The sequence below is a fragment of the Cydia splendana genome, chromosome 7, assembly GCF_910591565.1.
Source record: "Cydia splendana chromosome 7, ilCydSple1.2, whole genome shotgun sequence".
NCBI lineage: Eukaryota > Metazoa > Arthropoda > Insecta > Lepidoptera > Tortricidae > Cydia > Cydia splendana.
This window is the reverse complement of record NC_085966.1, coordinates 20,038,617-20,064,928: the sequence shown is the minus strand read 5'-3', so window position 1 is coordinate 20,064,928 and position 26,312 is coordinate 20,038,617. Positions and strand designations below refer to the sequence as shown.

At 38.1% G+C, this 26,312-nt stretch overlaps 1 protein-coding gene across 2 annotated transcripts in view; it reads left to right on the top strand.

Annotated features, from left to right (window-relative positions):
- The window catches only part of LOC134792369 (acetylcholine receptor subunit alpha-like), a 126,502-nt gene that overhangs the window by 56,676 nt on the left and 43,514 nt on the right, over positions 1-26,312 (top strand). For both annotated transcript variants that reach the window (XM_063763650.1, XM_063763651.1), the window contains exon 5: positions 8,244-8,412. In XM_063763650.1, coding sequence (XP_063619720.1) covers positions 8,244-8,412 — 169 coding nt within the window. The remainder of the gene's footprint in view (positions 1-8,243; positions 8,413-26,312) is intronic.

Sequence of the window (26,312 nt, the reverse complement as noted above, 5' to 3'; positions counted from 1 at the left end):
GAATGCGGCAAACTTCAACAAATGGTTACGGGAAAAATTGGTGCTGAATTTGCACGAACCGAGTGTAGTCGTTTTAGACAATGCAAGTTACCACACTGTGCAAATTAATAAGCTGCCAAATCGACAATCCCGAAAAGCAGATTTGCAAAACTGGCTTATAGAGAAATCGATACCGTTTGGTGAACGTTATACTAAAGAACAACTCTTGTGTTTGATTGGACAGCATAAAGAAGAGCCTATCTACGAAGCAGATGAGATACTCAGGACTCATGGGCACGAGGTTCTAAGACTGCCACCATATCACTGTTTCTTGAACCCCATAGAGCTGATTTGGAGTATCGCTAAGCGAAAAGTGGCCAGCAAAAATGTAGCCCAATCTGCGCAAGAGTTTGAAAGAACTATTAGAGATTGCTTCGAAAGCGTGACCCCTAACGATTGGAAAAAAATGACTGATCATGTTGTCCACATAGAAAATCAGTACATGCAAAAGGATAACATAACTGCTCACATGAAAAGATTTGTCATAAGCGTCGGTGATGACGAGTCTTCTAGCAGTTCTGATCAATATACAGGAGGGGACTCGGAGCCGGAGTATTTGCTGTCCGACTTTGATAACTACTTAGAAGCAGAATATTTAGAGTCCGATTTTAACTACAGCGAATAAGGCCCAATTGCACCAACCACATTTAACAGACTGATTAACGTCAAACAGCAGTGAAGTATAAAATTTCCCATACAAATACATTTAGTGAACGCTTTAACGGTGACAGACGGTTTGGTGCAACCGACCCTTAGTCATGGTTAGTTAAATGTGTAAATATTCATCTTAGTCAAAATTATTAATTGTAACTTAGTAGTTTTAAATACCTACCTATTGGCCGTCTGTCTTTTCTGTAAGCAAACCAAGCAAGCAAGAAAAATGCAAATGTAGTAAGACTAGTAAGTTGAACTTGACCTTGAGTTGAAATTTGGCATAGTATGTACTCGTACTTATTTAAATTTTTTGGTGAGGGATTAATATTACGGTATTATCGAACTAGGTCTTATTTACACTACATTTCATTTTTCGCCTTGTGACAATGGTATATGGTGAGAAAGTGTAAGCATATGTGTTTCTCGTTGACTGTACTTTACATAGTTGTAGAAATGATGTGAGCTGTCTTTGAGTGCACGTCTACGTATATTCAACTTACTTATATCTTTAGGTACCTTACGTGTGCACAGAAAATCAAAAATATTTTCTAGTATCAAAACTATAATTCCTACTACACAAAGTGTGACCAGCCCAAGATTTTTTGAATTTCCCGCCAAACATTTGGGTAAAATTTCAGTAGCCAGACTCTATCAACCTAATCTATTTAATCAAATAAATAGATCTATAAGAATAAAGAAAAGGGGGACGGGGGATCAAAAAGTAGTCGAAAACATCTCGCGTGATTTGTGCACAACCCCTAAATAACGTAAAATTACCGATAGTCTCTTTTTTTTTAACTAATTTTTCCTTTAGTTTCTACATATAGCTGGTCAAGCAGATCTTGTCAGTAGAAAAAGGCGGCAAATTTGAAAAATGTAGGCGGGAAGGGATATCGTCCCATAGAAAATTTGAATTTCGCGCCTTTTTTACTGACAAGATTTGCTTGACCAGCTATATATTTTTATTTAACATGTCAAATATTTTATTAATTTAAGGTATTTACGGCTGTCACTTTCCATAAATAGGCACTTTTAATTTATTACTCTGGTATCACCGTACCAATATTAGTGATGGGACACCATAAAAACCAATATCGGTAAAATCGATATAAACATAATGAATAATATACAGATAGTCATGATGCCTAGCGAACACCAGCCATATCGTACAAACCTCAAGGAGTGATATTCCTAGGCAGATGATGATCTGCCTAGTGACCACCAGCCATATCGTGCTAACTTCAAGGTGTGATATTCCTAAGCAGATCATGAAACGCCGGCATGTCATGATCTGACTAGTGACCACCAGCCATACCGTTCAAACCTCAACATTTAGGCATATCGAATAAGTAGGATGTCCTAATTTTAGCAAATGATAACCATTGAAATGGCTTGACAGCCTACTTATAGTACGTGTTTGGTAGCGTATGATTTTAGTACCTACCTAGTACCTACGCATTCTGCTCCAAATGCCACATAGAATGCAGCACTAGCCGTGGCAAAAAATGCAATAGGCTGATTATTAAATGGTGGCGTGTCATGATATGCCTAGGAATATCTCGATATGCCCGATTTTACGATCTACCGCCGATATATATACTAATTATCCCCTACTTCCATCTCTGTCAGATCAGATCTGCATGCTCGATAGTATATTGCATTGCTTTCAGAAGTAAACCAACATGTAAAATATTAACTAATGAACTGATAATAAAAAATCATTCTATATCAGCTTGCAAGATTCGCCCTACTGTAATTAAGTAATTGACAAACTATTAGAAATAACATCTAAACAATACAAAAATTCAAAGTTAGTAAAATGCTGGTACAAAGACTTGATATTGTATTATTATTATAATTGATAAAATCAGAAATTAAAATTCATTGACAATTTTATCGACAATATTATCGGCGCGTCCCTCGCACTATCTAGGTTTACTTAGAACTGACGTCATCTCGTTCACGGACAGGGTTGTCTGTGTTTGTTCTTGTACTTGTGTGAATATAGTTTTTGCTAGTGTTTGATAATTTTGTCGTGTGCGTGTGTAGCGACGCATGCTAAAAATGCATTAGTGTTAACATTATTTGTGTGCGTTACCTCGTCCCCCGCGCCAAAAACGACAGAATTTTTCAGATAGAAATTAGTGCGCGTCTCTACTCCATAGATATTTACTCCGAGTGTAGCCCTCTTATATTGCCGTGCCCTTGCAGGGTGTCACATGTATACCTTTATTTATGTTCCATTCCATCCATGTCTGTAATGTGATATGCAATAAAGTATTATATTCTATTCTATTCTAATGAACCATAAGGTCGATTTCACCCAGTTTTCTCGCTCATTATGTTAAAGATCGACTAAGCCGCTTTTCAAAAGACGCAACTACACGTAGCGAAATGTATGCAAAAATACAACGCATCGCATATGACTAGTCACTCGGTACACGCTGCCTTTAACACATTCAGGGCCAAGAACCCGACTTGTCGCGTACACTGTTCGTAGCGACTACGCGCTACTTACGGCAAAACCGTGGCTACGTGCTACGAGCGTAACCCGTAGCACTTAGGGGCAATGAATGTGTTAAAACCCGATGTGACCGGACGTTTGATGGTGATGTCGGGTACGACCTAACACTAAAGTTTTTGTGTTGTTCAAAGCCTACTTTACAAGATAATGTATATATAAAATATCAAATCGATTAGTATTTTGTTAATTCAAACTACCCTAGGCACCAAGTAGGTACCATTCGTGATGCAGCGGACTCTCTCACTATCTCGAGAACTCGCATTCGCATTCGTTACATTGCGACCTTTGATCGCTCGACTGAATTGATTGTATCTACGGTCAGCAAAGAAAGTAGCATATCAGGCTACGCCTCAGAAGTATCTAATAACAAACATAAACATTCTCTAACAACTTAACAAGAAGATATTTGGTTCTTTATCTAGAAAATATAATTATTTATTATTCCAGGGTAGTATATACTTTTGGCGCGTTGTTCCTGACTGTACCTCATTAGTCGGAAATGTAACTAAACTCGCATGCGTCTCTCACCGTCTGCCCGAGCCGTTATCCTCGGCCCTCGAACGAGAGTCGTTATTAAGCCAACATCACTTACCTCGACATCACTTTACGACGTGTATCCGCTTTTCTACGTTAAGCCGCGTTAGAGCGCGCTCCAAGGACCCCATTCCCTGTCCTTATCACGCAACTCACCCCTTTAAAACGGAACGCTGCCCCAATTCGCTTCATTTAAGTTTCTTTTGCGTTGTAAGGCTTACAGGAGGTTAATATAAAAAGCTGGAGGTTAGAAATAATTATTATACCTATACCGGTTTAACCTCTCGACTATTAAGCGCCACTTGCACCATTCCACTAACCCGGAGTTAAGCAGTTAAATCGTTAACCCAGTGACCCCAGTGTTAAATTGTACTGGTAACCATGGTTACTCCAGGTTTAGCCAGTTAACCTGGGTTAGTGGGAAGTGGCGCTTAGTGGCGTAAATGTGGTTCTTGTTTGTCATAATATTGTCTTTCAAATAACTCGAAAACATTTAGGTATGTTTGTCGAAGATATCAGTGGTCACATAAATTATTATGATATCATTATTATATTTATAGTATGTATTGTATAAATATGTAGTAGTTTATATATATTTTATTTATTTATGTAGTTTATATGTATAGTTTGCTTTTTTTTTATTCACTGAATAGGTATATTTCTCTCTCTGCACCAATTGTAGATGTCTGTTTGGCCCTATGGTTGACTGGTAGAGAATGCCATTTGGCATTAAGTCCGCCATTTGTACATTTTTGTATATACTTTGTGCAATAAAGTTTAAAATAAATAAATAAATACAGTAAAGGGCCATAAAGTTTGCACATCGGAATTTCGGCTTCGTAGAGCGTTGTCTCTTTCATTCTCGTTGCCTCCAATATTCTCTTTCTAAATACCGATGTGCAAACTTTATGGCCCTTTACTGTACGCAACTCATATCAAATTAGTTTTGGATTATTCTTATCCCCTCACTGCGCCACGCCATAATAGTTATGTTCTGATATTGAATTTGTACCTGTAACATTTTGTGTTTCCGAATGCGCCTCCAGCAATAAGTCAATTAGACACTAATGCAGCGCAGATGCCATTACAATTTATGTGCGAACTAAGACGAAGTACCTGCACATTAAACCGAGCTATAAACAAAATTACCTCACGGTCCTATAATGCGCTTAACTTATCTTAAGCCGACCGGCGGTACGCGAAAGGAAAACAGGAAAATCCACTTTGAAACGCCTCCGGCTTTGTCCTTTACATAATCACGTTTCGTTCTTGCATTCCTCTTTGTTCTTATGCCGCTTTATATAGAACTTATATTTGAACAGTTCGACTGCATTAGTTTACTTGCAAAAAGGTTCATAGATCGTCTACGCTGTCCTAGGTTTTCATTCAACTGTTTATTCGCTGCTGTAATATAATTTTGCAGCAGAAGTTCGCTAAATGATATTGAAGCTTTATTTCTAATAATGTTGGTGCACGGATATTAATTTTCTTGGATTTCTGTTCTCTTACTTTTTGATTCTAGAAGAATGGATGTCCTACGTAATGGAAGTGTTTAATAACTTTTATTAAGAATTTTCTTTACTGTCGTAACCCAGTAGGTACTTTTAGTTTCTAAGAAGAGAGAAAAATACGTTTTTACGTACAAGAAATTATAAGTAGAGATTATTGAACAAAATAAGTAGTTATTATTAAATTATAGTCTTTTATCTGTTATATATTACAGTTCATTATACGTACATTACCTACGAGGTATTTTAAAGTTCGTAAAAAGGAATAAGTCCTTTGATTTTCATAAACTTCAACGACTATAAACAACTCATCGACATAGCTCAAAGAATTAGCAAGCTGAAGTGGCAGTGGGCTGGCCATATCGCACGAAGAACCGACAACCGCTGGGGTAAACGTGTTCTTGAGTGGAGACCGCGACTCGGCAAACGTAGTGTAGGACGCCCTCCGACCAGGTGGGATGATGATCTGCGAAAGACTGCAGGCAGATGCTGGATGCGGCAAGCTGAGGACAGGGCGCTATGGCGCTCTTTAGGGGAGGGCTATGTCCAGCAGTGGACTACTATAGCCTGATGATGATGATGATGAAACAACTCATGCCGTTTAAATATATTAAATATTATAAAGTACGACGGAACATAGCACAACTAAACAAACAAAATGTTAATATAATTAGAAAATCTTACCGATATGGAAATTTCTACCGCGTCCCGACACCTGTTTTCAGATGTTTCAGCGCAGCTTGTCCATATTCGCACCTAAAAAAATAAGCATACTATACAAAGACCTTTTTACATCGCCAATAAAGGAACCAATTTAACAATGTACAAATGGGAAAAAGCCCGTTTCACGAATTCCCATCGAGTTCACGGCACTTGAGATTGCATTCTGGCGTCAAACTGGGATCAGTCAGCTCGGATGAGCTGCGCCAGCACGGAGCAGGCTGTGCATTCCCATTGGTTACAAGTGTGCAGGCGAGGCAAGATCTCGAGAGGACCAGTGTAAAAGTGCGTCAAATAGGTTTCTAATGGTCCACTATGCTCCAGGTTGGGGTTTAAGAATGCCAGAGATCCAGGATGCGGTATTCACTGTCAGGGGCCTGCAAGAACCTGTCAGAACAGTGATTCCTTGTATACTCAACAAGGGTCCGCATTCGCGTTTATGACACAGTTGGAGTTATAGGTGTGCAAGTTGCGGAAATTATCCAAAGAAGTTGGATAAATTCTGGGAAATTTCAGGAAAATTTAACAGGAAATAGGAGAACCTTTCATTTTGCAAATTGAAAAATTTGTTCCCTATACAAAAATATGAGAACTTTCTGAAAATCCGTAAATTTCTCAATTTTGTAAACTTTTCGACGGCACATCAGTACCTATAGTCCGAGTGCAACATTCAATAAGCTTCAATTTTCGCTAAGCATCAAGCCTTACGTTGTTTACCAACATTAGTGATATAAAAGAAGGGAAACTGTTGCAATATTGGTCTTGCCGCCTGTGCTTGGTAACTTGGTAAGCGAGTAAAATGAGTCTCGGTACAGCTGCCGCGCGAAATAATGGAATCAGTGTCGGGCTCACACCGGGGGTTACACGCGATTGTTTGCTTTCTCATAAACGTCAATTAGGAAAATTCTTACATATTTTCATATGTCGTTTTTCCACAAAATATTACTCTGAATATTTCATTCTTTATACTGTTAACTGACAAATCGTAGATTTTATTGCAAAGATATTAAGTTTCACCAATGTTCAGTTAAGATTATTGCTACTGTTAGTACTTTGGGCTTTATAATAATTAAGGAGGAAATCAAGACTGGCGCTTAAAAGAGAAGATCATAAGTCAGATGCCCATTACTCCACGGAACTAAAGAACAGATCTATCTTGAAGATTGATAAATAATTCATAGTCTGCTATTGATATTGGTATAGTACAGCCTAGCTGAGTTTCAAAAAACGTGCCAGTTTTAATAAATATTTAAAAGCTTCACTGTTTTACCCACACATGTAGGTATTATAATTATAGCCTATAGTAGGTACATATTATTAATTCTCAGTGATCGAACACGGGGAATTTTTGCAGCGATATCAGCGTGTTTCGAGACTAAAACACGCTGCTGTGGTGCGGATCATGTGCGATGTTTTAAACTAACCATCTAATATTTAACTTACCGGCAAACGTGTATACTAACAGAATATGGGTCGGCAGACCTGAAATAAAGATTTTCAATTTCAATTCAATTTCAAAATAAATATAGAAATGCTTACTATAGATTCAGTAGGTACGTAACTGTACCCGTACACACATTGTATATGTAATCACGGAGAATAATCACAAATTAAGTCTAAACACTGATTTCAATCCCTCGTTTTATAAATATCACTCGCACTTGTATGGAGGAAAAAAACATGTTCCGCTGACCCCAAATGATGGGAAAAGGGCAAGCGAATGATGATGATACTTGCATTATAATTTATAAATATTATAATTTATATACATCTGCAAGATAAATGTAAATTTTACACGTCAAACTCGCGTCAACGACTCGTGAAGTTTTTATTTCTAATTCATAGACAAATTAAAAGTGTCTGGCTTATCAACCGAGGTCAAATATACTTGGTGTCAAACTAGTGTCAAACCAAAATAGGCCAAGGGACTTGCATATTCTTAAAAGAACGTACAGTAAAGGGCCATAAAGTTTGCACATCGGAATTTCGGCTTCGTAGAGCGTTGTCTCTTTCATTCTCGTTGCCTCCAATATTCTCTTTCTAAATACCGATGTGCAAACTTTATGGCCCTTTACTGTACGAAATTCAACTCCTTCAAGTCCATTATTGAAAGTAATGTGGGGTAAAAGAAACCGTAATAGTTTATTTGGCTTGAGACAAGAAAAACAGTATGATTCCCTACAAGTGTTTCTTTTGCCTCAATATTTCTCTTACCCCATGTAACCCTATTAAATTATCAGCTAATTCCGTGCCATTTTCTCCAGGAACGAGAAATTCTACACGTGTTGCGACGAGCCGTACCTGGACATCACGTTCAACATCACCATGCGGAGGAAAACGCTGTTCTACACCGTCAACATCATCATCCCCTGCATGGGCATCTCCTTCCTCACCGTACTCACGTTCTACCTGCCGTCGGACAGCGGGGAGAAGGTATGATATAGAGATGCGCAAAACCTTTCACTGAGTTGAAAAGATTGATTCATATCTTTCGCTCGCGGTGATATGTATCACTCATTTCGTTCATTTCGCTCAGTGGATCTGTAAGCTATATTGTTCACGAGTGAGTAGAGAGAAATGTCAATCAATCAGATACACACAGCCATAAGTGCGACCAAGATGGAGAATCACGCGATACGATCCCGCCATGTTTTCCCGGCACCCTCCGAATTCTTCCGAACCGCTCCGAAACCAATTCACATCGTCTCACTCGCTCATTCCCTCGTCACGCTCGGCCGGCTCATTCGAATCATGAGTGGGAAAGAGCGAGCAAGGAACACTGAGATAGATGAGTTACTGAGCGAAATAAGCGAGGTGAATCTGCACTGAGTTGAAGAGTGAGTGAGTTCAGTCAAATGATACAGTTCATTTAAATCACTCACTCGTGAACGACACATGTCTAGTATGATACTAATCGTCGTCAATTTTGGTTAATCGAACGAGCGAGCGAAGCGAAGTAAAGTTCTTACATTCAACTTGGAACACACGGCTGGCTAGGGGCACGTCCCGGCATTTCGATGTTTTTAAGCTGAACTATCAGAGGATAGTTTGATGGACAATAACTTAAGTAAAATTGGTCTAATTTAAATGAAATTGGGTGAACGTATAGTTCAGGCATTATATTTTAGTCATTAAATTTTGAGCAGGCTTGATCAAGAGATTATTGTGCTAGAAGAGCTTGGAAGGCTAAAAAGCTATTTGTGAGGGGTCTTGCTATTCTGGTCACTCATTTGCAAGAAAGCATAGTCGAGTTTGGTATCAATTGAAAGCGCTCGGTACACATTTATAATATTGTTTTTTTTTTAAGTAATTAGCAAGATAAAAACGAAATAAGGTAAACATAATATTAGTATTTGACATTTGACAAGTAAGATTACGGCTTAAAACCACAGATACAGTTTATTTTAATCTCTATGGTGAAGGGCTCCACAGACCTTGCAATAAATTGCACGCGATTTTCGATCCATTGCCGACTAACGCTACGTCTTACGTAAGCGAACAACTCGCGAACGCGGCGCGGCGCGGCGCGGCGCGGTGCGGCGCGGCGCGGCGCGGCGAGGAAGAAACAAAACGTTGATACGTATAGGTGTGTCCTACTCACACATGAGCGAATTAGACGCGAAGCGGCGCGGCGCGGCGCGGCGCGGCGAACGCGCGGCGAACACGCGGCGCGGCGAGGAAGAAACAAAACGTTGATACGTATAGGTGTGTCCTACTCACACATGAACGCGGCGAAGGCGCGGCGCGGCGCGGCGGCCTTGTCCGACTAGGGAGACACTCCACGATCGCCATGGCCGCACGCAGACAAGGTTTATATATTAGTAAATTCGTATTTAAATTATGAGTAACCTATGTCTTTATGTGGTTATGCAAGTAAGTGCAGCGTTCTTCGTTGTCTAAAATTTAGGTTTACTGGGATTTTGATTTGGCACCGCCTTCAAAAACTAAGTACACAATTACCCGGGTGGTTATTAATTTGCTTATTAGGTACTAGCTTTTGCCCGCGACTTCGTCTGCGTGGAATTAGTAATTTGGGTACCATAATTTTTAAACAAATCTGCTTTTTATTACATCCTTCTTTTCGCCCCCAAAATGGATGACTAATTACAATTAGTCAAAAATGCGAACTTTCTTTATTTGTAACGAAATTAAGATATTATTTTCTTTTATTTATTTATTAATTTTGACGTGATAACGTCTTATAAATCGATGAACACCGGTAGCATGCACGAAAAAGTGTCACGTTGTGGACAAATCTCCATGGTAACGTTGTGGACAGATCTCCATGGTAGCGTTACGTAATGTAATGGTAATGTTTTCTTATGACGTTATCACGCAAAATTATCGTCCGTAAACCGACTTTACAGACAACTATATACTTCCACCTCCACTCCAACTTGGAGGTTCGAGAAGTTGAAGAAGTTGGAGAAGCTGTAGAAGTTGGAGAAGTTGATAAAGTTGAAAAAGTTGGAGAAGTTGAAGTTGGACAATTTAAAGTTGGAGAAGTTGGAGAATTTGAAAAAGTTGAAGAAGTTCGAGTTGGAGAAGTTGAATTTGAATTTGAAGAAGTTGGAGAAGTTGAAGTTGAAGAAGTTGAAAAGGTTGGAGAAGTTGGAGAAGTTGAAGAAGTTGAAAAGGTTGGAGAAGTTGAAGTTGAGAAGTGGGAGAAGTTGAAGTTGAAGAAGTTGGAGAAGCTGAAGTTAATGATGTTGGAGAAGTCGAAGTTGAAGTTGAAAAAGTTGGAGAATTTGAAGAAGTTGGATGCATTGAAGAAGTAGAAGTTGAAGAAGTAGGAAGATAAATAAGTTGGAGAAATTGAGGAAGTTGAAAAAGTTGGAGAAGTTAAAATAGTTCGAGAAGTTAAAAAAGTTGGAGAAGTTGAAGAAGGTGCAAAAGTTGAAAAAGTTAGAGTTGGAGAAGTTGAAGAAGTTGGAGAAGTTGAAGTTGAAGTTGAAGAAGTTGAAAAGGTTGGAGTAGTAGAAGTTCAAGAAGTACGAGATGTTGAAGTTATAGAAGTAGAAGTTGAAAAAGATGGAGAAGTTGAAGAATTTCGAGTTGGAGAAGTTGAAGTTGAACAATTTAAAGTTGGAGAAGTTGAAGAAGTTGGAGAAGTTGAAGAAGTTCGAGTTGGAGAAGTTGAAGTTGAATTTGAATAAGTTGGAGAAGTTGAAAAGGTTGGAGAAGGTGAAGTTGAAGTAGGAGAAGTTAAGTTAGAGAAGTTGAAGAAATTGAAAAGGAGAAGTTGAAGTTGAAGTAGGAGAAGTTGTAGATGTTGCAGAAGTTGATAAAGTTGAAAAGAAGTTGAAGAAGTTGAAGTTAAGAAGTTGGAGAAGTTGAAGTTGAAGAAGTAGGAGAAGTTGAAGTCAGAGAAGTTGAAGAAATTGAAAAGGTTGGAGAAGTTGAAGTTGAAGTAGAACAAGTTGGAGAAGTCGAAGTTGAAGAAGTAGGATAAATTGAAGTTAGAGAAGTTGAAGAAGTTGAAAAGGTAGGAGAAGTTGAAGTTCAAGAAGTAGATGTTGAAGTTATAGAAGTAGTAGTTGAAGAAGTTGGAGAAGTTGAAGAAGTTCGAGTTGGAGAAGTTGAAGTTAGAGAAGTTGAAGAAGTAGACGTTGAAGGACGAGTTGAAGAAGTAGGAGTTGAAGTTAAAGAAGTGGGAGAAGTTGAAGTTGAAGTTGAAGTTAAGAAGTTGGAGAAGTCGAAGTTGAAGAAGTTGAAGTTGAAGAAGTAGGAGAAGTTGAAGAAATTGAAAAGGTCGGAGAAGTTGAAGTTGAAGTAGAAGTTGGAGAAGTCGAAGTTGAAGTGGAAGAAGTAGGAGAAGTTGAAGTTAGAGAAGTTGAAGAAGTTGAAAAGGTTGGAGAACTTGAAGAAGTTGAAAGGTTGGAGAAGTTGAAGTTGAAGAAGTAGATGTTGAAGTTGAAGAAGTGGGAGAAGTTGAAGTTGAAGAAGTTGAAGTTAAAGAAGTTGGATAAGTCGAAGTTGAAGATTTGAAGTTAAAGAAGTTGGAGAAGACGAAGTTGAAGAAGTTGAAGTTGAAGAAGTAGGTTAAGTTGGAGAAGTTGAAAAAGTTGAAGCAGTTCGAGTTGGAGAAGTTGAAGTTGAATTTGAAGAAGTTGAAAAGGTTGGAGAACTTGAAGTAGATGTTGAAGTTGAAGAAGTGGGAGAAGTTGATGTCAGAGAAGTTGAAGAAATTGAAAAGGTTGGAGAAGTTGAAGTTGAAGTAGAACCAGTTGGAGAAGTCGAAGTTGAAGAAGTAGGATAAATTGAAGTTAGAGAAGTTGAAAAGGTTGGAGAAGTTGAAGTTCAAGAAGTAGGAGTTGTTGAAGTTATAGAAGTAGTAGTTGAAGAAGTTGGAGAAGTTGAAGAAGTTCGAGTTGGAGAAGTTGAAGTTAGAGAAGTTAAAGAAGTTGAAGAAGTAGACGTTGAAGGACGAGTTGAAGAAGTAGGAGTTGAAGTTAAAGAAGTGGGAGAAGTTGAAGTTGAAGTAAAGAAGTTGGAGAAGTCGAAGTTGAAGTTGATGAAGTAGGAGAAGTTGAAGAAATTGAAATGGTTGGAGAAGTTGAAGTTGAAGTAGAAGTTGGAGAAGTCGAAGTTGAAGTGGAAGAAGTAGGAGAAGTTGAAGTTAGAGAAGTTGAAGAAGTTGAAAAGGTTGGAGAACTTGAAGAAGTTGAAAGGTTGGAGAAGTTGAAGTTGAAAAAGTAGATGTTGAAGTTGAAGAAGTGGGAGAAGTTGAAGTTGAAGAAGTTGAAGTTAAAGAAGTTGGAGAAGTCGAAGTTGAAGAAGTTGAAGTTGAAGAAGTAGGAGAAGTTGAAGTTAGAGAAGTTGAAGAAATTGAAAAGGTTGGAGAAGTTGAAGTTGAAGTAGAAGTTGATAAAGTTGAAAAAGTTTGAGAAGTTGAAGTTGGACAATTTAAAGTTGGAGAAGTTGAAGAAGTTTGAGAAGTTGAAAAAGTTGACTAAGTTCGAGTTGGAGAAGTTGAAGTTGAATTTGAAGAAGTTGAAGTTGAAAAAGTTGGAGAATTTGAAGAAGTTGGATGAATTGATGAAGTAGAAGTTGAAGAAGTAGGAAGATAAATAAGTTGGAGAAATTGAGGAAGTTGAAAAAGTTGGAGAAGTTAAAAAAAGTTGGAGAAGTTGAAGAAAGTGCAAAAGTGGAAGAGTTAGGGTTGGAGAAGTTGAAGTTGAATTTGAGGAAGTTGGAGAAGTTGAAGTTGAAAAGGTTGGTGTAGTCGAATTTGAAGTTGAAGTTGAAGAAGTTGAAAAGGTTGGAGAACTTGAAGAAGTTGAAAAGGTTGGAGAAGTTGAAGTTCAAGAAGTAGGAGATGTTGAAGTTATAGAAGTAGAAGTTGAAGAAGTTGGAGAAGTTGAAGAAGTTCCAGTTGGAGAAGTTGAAGTTAGAGAAGTTGAAGAAGTAGGCGTTGAAGGACGAGTTGAAGAAGTAGGAGTTGAAGTTGAAGAAGTTGAAAAGGTTGGAGATGTGAAGTTTAAGAAGTAGGAGAAGTTGAAGTTAGAGAAGTAGAAGTTGAAGTAGGAGAAGTTGAAGTTGAAGAAGTTGAAAAGGTTGAAATAGTTGAAGAAGTAGGAGAAGTCGAAGTTGAAAAGGTTGAAGAAGTTGAATAAGTAGGAGAAGTTAAAGTTGAAGACGTTGAAAAGGTTGAAGAAGTTGAAGAAGTAGGAGAAGTTGAAGAATGTATTTTAAACTTGTTAATATACGGTTCAGATTCGAAATAAACACCATTTTTCTAAAACAAAGGCAAGTCCGAATATACTACCAAAATGGGGTGGTAAACCTTTTTTGGCAAATAATTAAAAATAATTATTTTTTTGATTTCCGAAATAAAAGTTCAATAGTAATTTTAAAATGAATTTTAATCGTTTCTTTTAATTTACTGAGATCAAAATTTAATTAAGTAACATCATGCGCAAAGTCAGGAGGATTTTTTGATACCCTATCAAATCGTTATAATATTAAAGTCGCACAAACAGTTGGTAATCTCTGATTTAACGAAAGTCCGGCATATGACGGACTTGCCTTGAACATAATAGACGGACTTTCCAACTTAGTCAAATTTTAATATGATAAATTGTGGAACGTATAATTACAAAACTAAGCTAATTTCTGATATTTTAAAAATAGAATAAAGACAACTGGTTCTTATGCTACCGACGTAGTTACTTTTTGGTGCTCAATCTTTTCAAAACTATTTTTAAAATTTTTTTTTCGAATGGCTGTCGCACTATGACTTCGAGTTCAAAACACGAAATGACTTGTTGAGGCGGATTGCTCTGAAGTTGGTTGTCACAGCGCCATCTGTTTTACAGTGACGGAACTAGCGCGAAGAACTGGTTAATCGACTGGACTCCAAAGTCGCATACGCCTTCAAATTCAAAAGTTATAACGTGTTGACGGACTTGCCTTGTAGACGGACTTACCCACAGTGACCTTACCCTATGTCCTTCCCCGGGACTCAAACTATCTCTATACCAAATTTCATGAAAATCGGTTCAGCCGTTTAAGCGTGAAGAGGTAACAGACAGACAGACAGACAGACAGACGGACACACTTTCGCATTTATAATATTACTAGCTTTTGCCCGCGACTTCGTCTGCGTGGAATTAGTGACAGCAGCTAAAGTAGGTATGGCGCCTGGATAATTCAAATAGCAATGATTCAATTCGCGCATTGCTTGCTTCAATTATTAGGCAATTCATTAACTCTTTCAATTCCACCCCCCTTTTCACTCTCTTCAGGGATGATTTCCGACATAAAAACTATCCTATGTCCTTCCCCGGGACTCAAACTATCCCTGTACCAAATTTCAACTAAATCGGTTCAGCGGCTTAAGCGTGAAGAGGTAACAGACAGACAGACAGACACACTTTCGCCTTTATAATATTAAGTATTGATATAGTATGGATAGTATGGAGTATGGATTAATTACGTTTTGGCAGAAATTGGCTTTACGACGGGATAGGGACTGGACAAGGATAGAGGTGGGGTCTGGGTATATAAAAAAATATTTTGTGCTTTTCAGTGGGTTGGGTTTTTGAAAGGACCTCAAAAGGAAACAACGGAACCCTTATACCCCTTATAGGATCACTCGTGCGTCTGTCTGTCTGTCCGTCTGTCACAGCCTATTTTCTCGGAAACTACTGGACCAATTAAGTTGAAATTTGGTACACTTATGTACATTAGTAACCTAAAGATGGACATTTTTTTATAATTTTAAAATACATAGGTTTGAAGTTATTTAAGAAAATAGCCAAAAAATGACCATTTATCTCCAAAACTACTGGGTCTAAAATATTGAAAAAAATATATACAAAATTGTTCTTTACCTATAGATGACAGGAAAACCTATTAGAAATGTGAAGTCAAGCGTGAGTCGGAATGATGTACGGAACCCTAGAAACGCGAGTCTGACTCGCACTTGGCCGGTTTTTTTAAGAAATTAAGTTATTTTGCTTTTATGTTTGTTTTTTTTAATTGATTTATTTATATTTTTACTTTTTTATTTCGCGTTATTTATTTTTGTCTCATTATGACGATCGATTGATCTTGCTGCGCGCACGTAATACAGGGACCCACTCCCTCTCCCACTCGCACTCGCACTCGCACTCTCAATCCCACTGAAAACCGCATCAAAATCACGGACAAACATACATACATAAATACATACCGGTCAAACTGAGAACCTCCTTTTTTTTAAGGCGGTTAAAAACGAAAGTAGTTGCTCTTTTCTGTGACCTAGACTTCGCAATTAGCTTAAAATAATTACATTAATTACTTTGCCGAATGTTTATTACAGCGAACTCAGAATAGTCGTAAGTGCCATAGACGCTACTGGAGTTAAGTCTTTTATGTCAATTTCCGCGAATTTGCATATTTTTTAGTTTTGTGCCTATAGATTACAGGAAAACCTATAAAGAAATCAAACGGGAGTCGACTAATCAAATCATAGCCGGTAATTCTATATACGCCACGCCTCTAGCCGCGTCATATTCGCGTCTAAAAATCAAATGGATTGATCGCGCCCGTTCCGCGCCGCGCCGCGCCGCCACCGCGCCGCATCGCCATCGCGTCTAAATCGCTCACCTAGGACACTTCCATATGCAACAAGGGTTTGTTTTTTCCGTGCCGCGTCTCGCCGCGCCGCCGCCGCGCCGCGCCGCGCCGCGCCGCGCCTCGCCGCCCGACATTCGCGTGCAAATCGCGCCGCGCCGCGTTCGCAACGAGATCGCTTACGTAGGACACTTCTATGGGCATCAAAGGATTGATTTAGCCGCGCCGCGCCGCGCCGCGCCGCGTTCGCGCGTTGTTCGCCTACGTAAGACGTAGCGTTAGTAGCACTGCATTCAATTGATATTTTTGGCGAACCGCGAGTTCTCAGTTCGGGGAGAACTACTACCTATGTATTTGTTAATTTAACCTTCCAGGTAAACAGAGCATGACATAAAAATTAAGCATGCTCATAAGTTAAAGTAAAGTAAGTACTAAAGTTTGATTTTACAGCACGCTACCACAGAATAAGTAATAGTACTAATAGTATTAAAGCTACTGGAGATGGATTTGCGTAGGAGAAGCATTATGTTTACCTCAAGTGCATATTAACAGTTTAAAAACCTAATGTTTACCTTTTAATAATAAGCACAGATGATACTTATTAAGTGTATAGTCTATAGGAGTCTCTTATTCCACTGAAAATCATCTTTCTTTCTTTCTTTTGTGATCTTTACAAAGACTCATAGCAAAAACCTCATTACGTTAGGTAACGGTTGCTTTGTAACGAGTCTGAAAAGTTCTCTGTTTCCAACCGTCAAATGAAGAATTCGGCGAAAGGTTACATTCAATCAAAAGTTTATTAGGTCAAACAAGGGTAAATCAAGTTATTTAATACTTTGGCCCAATTTGCAAAAACCACTTGCGTTGCGTTTTGTCCCATCGCAATCATCTTTTAGCGTTATTAATCTGATGATAGAGGCTTACGGCGGGGAAGGAAAAAGTCGGTGTTATTATCAGGGTTTAGGGTGGCCAGCCTACCTATAATTATAGAATTAAGTCACACGAAGCGCAATGGAGTTGTCCAGTCGACTTACGGGTGTATGTGTAGGAGGGCTTAGGTCGCGTCTTGCGCATATGGCGCTTAGCATCTAGGTCTTCCAGACGCTGCTGCTCAAATTGATCTACTTTTTTATGAACACTAGAACGCCATTCGCCATTGCCGGATACGGCAAGGAGGAGGATAGAATTATGTATAATACTGACAGAAGCATTCTAAACTTAAATCGGCTTCATCATCATCTCCTCCGCCGATTTCAGCCACAGAAACTGCGTTCTGCGACTTCTGCGGCTAAATCGGCATAAGCCGATAACTGTAACTGGTACCTTGAGCAAGCTTGAGAGTCGGACCTAGCTAACTCTACACTTGTGTCACCATAAACATCAATTTTCTGCCCAATATGTCGTTTAGTATACTTGGTCAAGCAGATCTTGTCAGTAGAAAAAGGCGGCAAATTTGAAAAATGTAGGCGCGAAGGGATATCGTCCCATAGAAAATTTGAATTTCGCGCCGTTTTTTACTGACAAGATTTGCTTGACCAGCTATATATGAGACTGCAACACTTTGTCTATCTAAGAAACTAAAAACCGGCTAAGTGCGAGTCGGGCTCGCGCACAAAGGGTTCCGTACCTTTACGGTACATTTCGGTCAAAAATCACGTTTGTTGTATGGGAGCCCCACTTAAATCTTTATTTTATTCTGTTTTTAGTATTTGTTGCTATAGCGGCAACAGAAATACATCATCTGTGAAAATTTCAACTGTCTAGCTATCACGGTTCGTGAGATACAGCCTGGTGACAGACGGACGGACGGACGGACGGACGGACGGACGGACGGACGGACAGCGGAGTCTTAGTAATAGGGTCCCGTTTTACCCTTTGGGTACGGAACCCTAAAAACAGACTAGCAGATTTTTGTTTAGTTTTAACTATGTAAGTAATTTAAAAAACACTGCTTATTATGTCAACAAATGTCGGTCGTGAAGCAAGCGGAATTATTTAAATTAAACAAATGGCCGTAATTGTGTTAAAGTGCCTAGCAGTAATTAACTGATGGCTTCATTAAATATTTTAAATTAGTCGAGTCAGCCGCCATTGAAAGCTGCTAAAATCGGGATCTCGACACGCCTCACGCCAGTCACGCCGCGCCGTCGACCGAAAAAAAAACACTCTAGGAGGGAGATTCTAATATAATAATTTATTAAGGCTTTGGTCTGGTTTTGATACGACTTTGACAAATGCTAACGCTAATTGGTTTGTGTGAAATGCATTCAGAACAGTATTATTACTAGACTTATTGTTGCACATGAGATGCCTAATGGCATCAACAACAAATGGTTAAAGCAAATCGGCCGTTATGCTTTTCTGAATACACATTGATTTCATTTTGACTTTACAAGCAGTGCATCGTACTTGCACGAATGTATAAATACGAGTGATGTCGAAATAAGGTTCGGTTGAGATCATAGTGAAATCGTTTAGTGAAATTCATTATTAATAAAAATCCACCTGTCAACGTTTTTCCATACGTATTAAATGATTTTAAAAACCCATATGTTTTAAAATCATTTAGTTCAGTTAGTTTAGTTGATCAAAGCACCATCTTAAGAGCCTATCAACGTGCACACTAGCGCCACTGGTGATCGTGATTATTTAAATTTAACGACACGTATTTAAAAAAGGGGGCCGCTACGTACTGTATTGTGTATTTCAGTACCTTTTGAATACATCAAACTAGTTTTTATGTTGCTGGACTAATCAATATATGCGTCCAAAGTCGCCGTTTTTGTTTTGAGGTCCTAGTTCGACGAATCCAGCAACATAAAAACTAGTTTGATGTATTCAAAAGGTAGGTACTGAAATACACAATACAGTACGTAGCGGCCCCCTTTTTTAAATACCTGTCGTTAAATTTAAATAATCACGATTAATTAGCAGTGGCGCTAGTGTGCACGTTGATGGGCTCTTAAGATTATAGTTGCCATCGACTTGCGCTATATGGAGCATCGACTTATTCTAAATACTGTTATAAGTATGTATTCTTCTTAGGTACCTACTTAATTGACCGAAGCGAAGCGAAGGTCTACGTTTTGACTCGGGCATTTTGCTTTCGTATGTCCGGATGTTCTCCTCTACAGGTCGCAATTCTTAACCGATTCTCGTGAAATTTTGTGACCGAATTTTATGACTAAATAAATTTTTTTTGTCAATCCGGTTTTTGGAAATTTTTAAAAATGGCGGAGTCGTGATACCTGGCGCCTAAACAAATAGTCGTATCGATATCATAAGACTTTTTTCTTTTTGAAACATGTTTACAGAGTTAATAGCAAAAAATGCAGAAAAAAATTATCGCTGGTTTAGGCGGTATTTAGATATTTAATTTTAACTAATTTTAATTTGAGAAGGAGTAGCTAAATTTCGTCAACCCATCTAAGAACTATTTGGCTCAGTTTGTAAACGTTCGCTTTTTCTGTTTGCACAGAGGGTCTGGGTTCGATCCCCAGTAATTGTATGCTGGGATATTATAACTTTTTGTATTTTTTTACACATAAATTTCGTATTGTTTTTCTTTAATTTACTATACACCGTGTTTTTATTGAATTCCGTTAACTTCGGGGTATAGTTAAGTACGTTTATAAGAACTAAATGGCATAGTTAATTTAAAAAAAAATTTTTTTTTTGTTTTCTTTTTTGTTTTTTTTTTGTTTAAAAAGTAATTAAATATAGCATATAGCGTTGTTGTAACACGGGCATTACATTTAACTCAAACAAACAATTGAAATCTGTGACATATCAATGTCATTTCGTACATCAATCGACCGAGATTGTACTTAAGTTTAGTAGCAAATGTATGAACTCATTCTAAACACTAATCAATATGTAAGCCGGCCCTAAGGCAAGTGTACACGCTTGTAGAGGCCTTATAGTAAAAAAATAAATTATGGATTATCTCCGAAATGGACTTAATTAGAACATCGGTGTCTTTGAGAAAGTTACTTGATTTAAGCTCAGGAATGCACCCTTGAAATTAACGGAAATCAAAAAAAACACGGTGTATTTAAAGCTCTTAGCACCATGTTATTTCAAGCTCTGCTCGCGAGGTTTACAGCTCACAGAGCCACTAGTTCTAATTTAAATAATTGTAACATTATAAAGCATCCTCTGTTCTGTGGGTACCTACCATAAGCTTCAATGTCAACCGCCACCCTCGAGCTCTTTTTAATTCAGTAGATACATTTAAGTATAATCCTTAATCTGAAAGGATTATATTTCAGAATAAAAAGCATCATGACCGTAATTAATCTCTGTAAATATTTCCATCGAGTTTATACAAAATCCAGATGAAAGGAAACGCTTAAACGAGTGTTGAAATTTTAAACCGAGACGTTTAGCCTCTTGCTGTTAAGGAAACCGTCGCCTTAGGGAGCGCAAGTTGTTAAGGTGTTTTTACATCCTCGGATGAGGACTGGATTGAGTTTTTATTCAATCGGTGATAAAATAAAAACTGCTTCTCTTCACTTCGCAGTTGAAATTTCCTGCTCTTTCAGATTTATATTTGAAAGCATGAGGCATAATCAGATAATACACCAGGTTTCGTGACTGCTGGGACCTATACCTAATTATACAGTAGATTTTGTTATGTTTGACCAGTTTTTGAGATGCGAAAATATGCGAACCACTATTTTTCGCTATTTCAGGGTTGGCTCCATAGTAAAAGTTGTTCTGCATGACCTATGAAGTTCCTATCCCTATCTAGTTCTAGACCTATCTAGTTCTTAGAACATGAGCAGCCATAATAAAATTACCCTGCATATTTAACAATATACAAAGTATGTCTTAAAAAGATCAAAAATCAACAATCTCAAGTTAACAAACTTCAGACATTGTACCTAGCCTAAAGTCTTATGGATGCTGGTCCAATAGAATTTTGATACCAACCTTATCGTTCTGATACCGGATGTACATTACCAAGATTTATTACGTCGACCACGCACTCTCATTCTTCCATAGATTAACCAAGACCAAGTCGTCTAAAAGCCGAAGACAAATGATAGCCGTCCACACTCGATCCTCGGCTCATCCTCATTAATAGCGGCCAGTAATAAATGGGCGTCTAAGTAACGGCGCCAACAAAGCTATAACAACGCTCTTATGACGTCGTGAAAAATTACAACAATTTTTTTGTACTTTGAATATATCACGACAGATATTCATGGATGGCATAAAACAAACATTACTTACCTACTTAATAATTATCTATACACATCGGTAACTCGTGGCATTTAGGTAGCACTTAAAAGATTAGTGATGAGCACACATCGGTAACTCGTGGCATTTAGGTAGCAGGCACAGACTAGTGATGTGACAATGTTCTTCCTATACGAGTCGAGAAAAAAAAACACTAAAAACGGAAATTAATTAAACTAATCTTTTAAGTGCTACCTAAATGCCACGAGTTACCGATGTATAATTATCTATCACGTTACATAAGTTGGATTTTGCCATTATTCTAAGCGGCAAAAGTGAAAATAATGAGCAGTTTGTCGTATTCAAAATATATCTTATGCGTTGGCTGTGAGATAATTGCTTACCCCAATGGTCTATTGACCATTAACCTAGCTAGACCTTGCCGCCGCCATTCAGATCATCCCGTTCCATCTTATTAAAATCATAATATTTATTACAAACAAGACAAATGACTGTCCACACGTCGATTCTTGGCGCATGGTCGTTAAAAACCGCGGTCCGTAATAAATGTGCGTCTAAGTTACGGCGCGAACAACGCTATAAAGACGTTGTTACGACGTCGTGAAAAATTACAACATCTTTATTCTGCCGTGGCTGCAAGTCTGCCGTGGCTGAGCATTTGCTGGAGTCAGGACCAAACCACTGGATTGAGCTGCATAACCCTAAAATCGTTTCCACGGATCGCCGTTTCTACAGTAGAAAAGTGCGGGAAGCCATTGAAATCAAAAAACATTGCAATTTTAATCGGGACGAGGGTTTTAAGATCTCATCCACATGGAATCTAGTCATTAGCAAATGTAAGCGGAAACGAATATCGACAGTCGATAAATCGAATATCGTTAGTGTTGTGTGTCGACAGAGTAACATCCCTAGTGCGCAAAACGTTCAAACTGATAAACAAGACCAAGTGCGGGTAGTTCGAAAAACTCGCGTGGCTAGAAGATGTTGATGTCAACTTGAGCCAGTCTTCTTCGAGACCACGGGGACAACGTCGTCCTCGAAACGTCGGAGGTAAATCTTAAAACTTAAATACGCGTTTAAGTCCCGTTGTGTAGTTTGATAATCTTTATTGGCTTTTCTTGGTCGTAATTTGAATATGAATGTCATGAGAAGAAATCAATTAAGGACACCAAAAATCAATCATCTTTTTTAATATTTATGTGTTACTTTCCACGTGATAGATTTTAACTGCCCGATTCGAACTTTAAGATACGTCAATTAATATATCTAGAAACGATATGGATTAGATGTGTCAGTGTCAAAAGTGACGTTTCTGTTTGAAGAAACGTCACTTGACACTGCCATATCTAATCCATATCGTTTCTAGACATATTAATTAACGTATCTTAAAGTTCGGATCGAGCTGTAGGCTATTTTAAGTGGCAAGCGTGAAAAAAACGACCAGCTTAAGTTCTTATCGCCGTATTATCATGATAACTACACATCGGTAACTCGTGGCATTTAGGTAGCACTTAAAAGATTAGTTTAATAAATTCCTTTTTTTAGTGGTTTCTTTTTCTCGACTCGTATAGCAAGAACATTGTCACATCACTAGTCTGTCAGAAACTGTCAAGTGCCACGAGTTACCGATGTGTGCTCATCACTAATCTTTTAAGTGCTACCTAAATGCCACGAGTTACCGATGTGTAATGATAACCAATAAATATATCCACTGTTGAGCATTTACTTTTTAAATCTTCTCTAACGCTAGTCACCGTACCTTGCCCGACGTTCAGCACACAACCCGTTTCATATTGTTAATATTGATTACCTACAGACAAGATAAATTATTATTGTTCGCACTAGATCCGCGGCGCCTCATCGCATCTTTATGAGTGGCCAATAAATGTTCTCGCCCTATTCAAACGCAATGAAATATACTCTGTATCTTTAGGTATTTAAATAAAAGCAAACAAAATCTACCCTCAAATGGCTTCTTAAGCCAGTTGAGGGTAGATGAAAACATTACACGATCAAATAATGTCGGTTAAAGTTAGGGTGGAATCACATCTATCAGCATCGAGCCGCATTTTATATATGCGTACGCATGCTTTCAGCTTTCCGATGCGTACGCATCTTCATACTAACGAGCAATTTCTCATATATAAAATGCGGCTCGATGCTGATAGATGTGATTCCACCCTTAGGCCGTTCAGTGACTGATTCAGGCGGTTTTGTAATTGGTCGGTTAACCAATAAATGTGATAACTACCCAAAAATGTACAAATTGTTTGTTTACTTTTATTTAAATACAGACTTTAGTCACAACGCAACTCACCAGCCGAAGCCATTCATGATACTAGAAAAAAAACTGTTTTAACATCACCTATTTGAAAATCGGGCTTTTTCTTCCCCGCTGGTAGGGACCAAAGAGGCACTTTTGCTGCTAGTACCTAGAGATCAAAGTAGCACTTTTCTGTTTGCATACTATTTATTAGCAGTATGTGTCACATGGTAGCAAAATTATTTTCACCTTGGGAGTTAAAACTTGAATCCCTCACTACGCTTAGGATTTTATTTTAGAATCCCTCGCTACGCTTAGGATTCAATTATAGCATCCTTCGCTTCAGTATTAAAAGTACGCCCTCGCCGTAAATACCATTCTAGCCACTAAAAGGAAACAGTTTTTCATAACCAGTGATCGTTAATTTTCCTGCAATTTTGGTGCAGCATAGTAAAAATAAAGGATTTTCTTCAATTTTTTTCTAGGGAGAGGATTGGTTAAGGTTAATATTACTGTTATTAACCCTAATTTAATTGTCTATTCTACCTAGAGTAGGGCATACAGATGCTTTTAACCAACAATGCTGCACCAAAATTGCTAGAAAATTAACGATCACTGTTCATAACAGCTACATAACGCTCAGCTTTACAATAATAACGACATCGTTATGCGGTGAAAAATTACACCAACTAATCGGCTTTCCTTGTCCGTACTTTGAATACGTAACGACAGGAAACATCGCGCCATCGATCAATCAATTCTTATCCTAAGTTTATACTTATCACGTCCATGTGATGGATTTTGGCCACTATGAGCTGCTAAGAGACGAGTGACAAAGCTTGATTTATAACGTCGGGGGTTGGATTAGATTTAACAAAGCTCGATTAATTTGAATGCAAATAAACTTACTCATGTACTTATTTACTTAAGGACTTATTACGCAACGGGGAATTGTTTAGGCTACGTACTTTATTTTTTACTTATTAATTACTTTAATATTTCTAACCGTTTTTGAGATACATTTTGTTAAACATTAGTGCAAAAATGTTTCAACTAACGAGTAGATCCTATTGAATGACACGTGTCAATTTAAAATGTAAATAACTTTGTAGGGTTGTCACTGATATAAAAATATATCATTTTAATGATTTTTTTTTACTTTTTAATCCAGCTTTATGATTATAATAACTCGATTGTAGATCACTTAGATGAGACTATCATTTCAGCTCAGTCTCTAGAAATGTTCCACTCTGTATAAGTAATTGTGTAACCACTATACACATAGAATCGCATTTTATTTATTTTCCTACATTCAATACTAAACTGATAAAAGTAGTGTTAGACCAAAACAAGTCTGCAACGATTTTGATAGCATACGCAGTCAAGTGTTATTTTAAACGACAAACTTCAATGAAATTATGATTCTTCAATGGTATACCTTTATTGATGTGCAATAAAGTTTAAAATAAATACTACAAATATGGGTGCTTAAGCGTTTTAAGCTAGGTATGTACTTCTGTGCTACTTCATGAACAAACGAACAATGGCAATTCAACCACGCTTGTAGCATCGAAACCCGTTCGACTCTGGCTTTGACTAACCGGCGCGGCGTGATTCGTAGCGCGGCAAGTGGGTAATGCGATCTGCAAACATACCGTGTAAATGCTGACGCTTACTGCAACATGTCGGCCGCACGTTGGCCGGCCCTCGATCATCTGTTTTTTTTTAATATTACCCATATTTATTTATTTATTTAAACTTTATTGCACAAAGTATATACAAAAATGTACAAATGGCGGACTTAATGCCAAATGGCATTCTCTACCAGTCAACCATAGCATTCAGAGAGTTGGCTGGAGCTTGAAATTCCTTAAGTATAAAAATAAATATACCAACTAAAGAAAAAATGGGAAAAAACACCGCTTCGGGCAAGATTCGAATTTGCGACCTTTCGGAACACCGGTCCGATCGCTCTTAACCAACTGAGCTCCGAAGCTTACCAGAAGCGTAAGAATCTTTCCATTCCTTCTTTATTTGTTTACATGCCTTAAACTAGAGGGATTTATCCTTTACTATTATATATAAAAATTTGTTACTCGTTATACGTGCGGGAATCGAACAATATCATTGATATTGTCATTAATTAACATCTCTTCTCTGCTCCGCTGGATTACAACCAATGCTATTATTTGGTTCCCGCACGTCTTCTTTCATCGCCGCCTCAGTGGAAAGACAGCCTTTGGTTTTCACTTTGGTTTTGAAATTTTGAAAAAATATATAAATGGTGACTTTCTTTAAGGTCCAATCACGAACATTAGAATTAAATACACTCAAGTCACCTAAAACCCTATTGGAACCCCAATATTATCAAACATAGCTAAGTCCAAGTTGCTTTTTAAATACAACCCTGTCCCTTTTTATCAATTTTCTTTTTCCCCGTTTGTGTTTGTGTCCCCTAATAAACCCTCGTTTATTATTCATGGCTGTAGATTTATTTCACCAATATATATTCAGTCTCACCTCTAATGTTTAATGCAGTATCTACTTCTACGTACTTTTTACTACGTTGATAGAAACAGGTGTAACTTAACTTACCAATAGGCAATAATATACTTTTCACTTCTCATGCTCAAAAAGTGCACCTTTATGTCGTGCGTAGACGACATAAAATCGCATTTTATGCTCTGGTTTCTAGAGCAACGGTCGGCAACCTTTTAGCAGCCAAGGGCCACATAGTAGTTAACGGAGGTGACGCGGGCCGTACTTTGTTAATATTTATGACTTTATGAGACATTGTCGTTTGTCA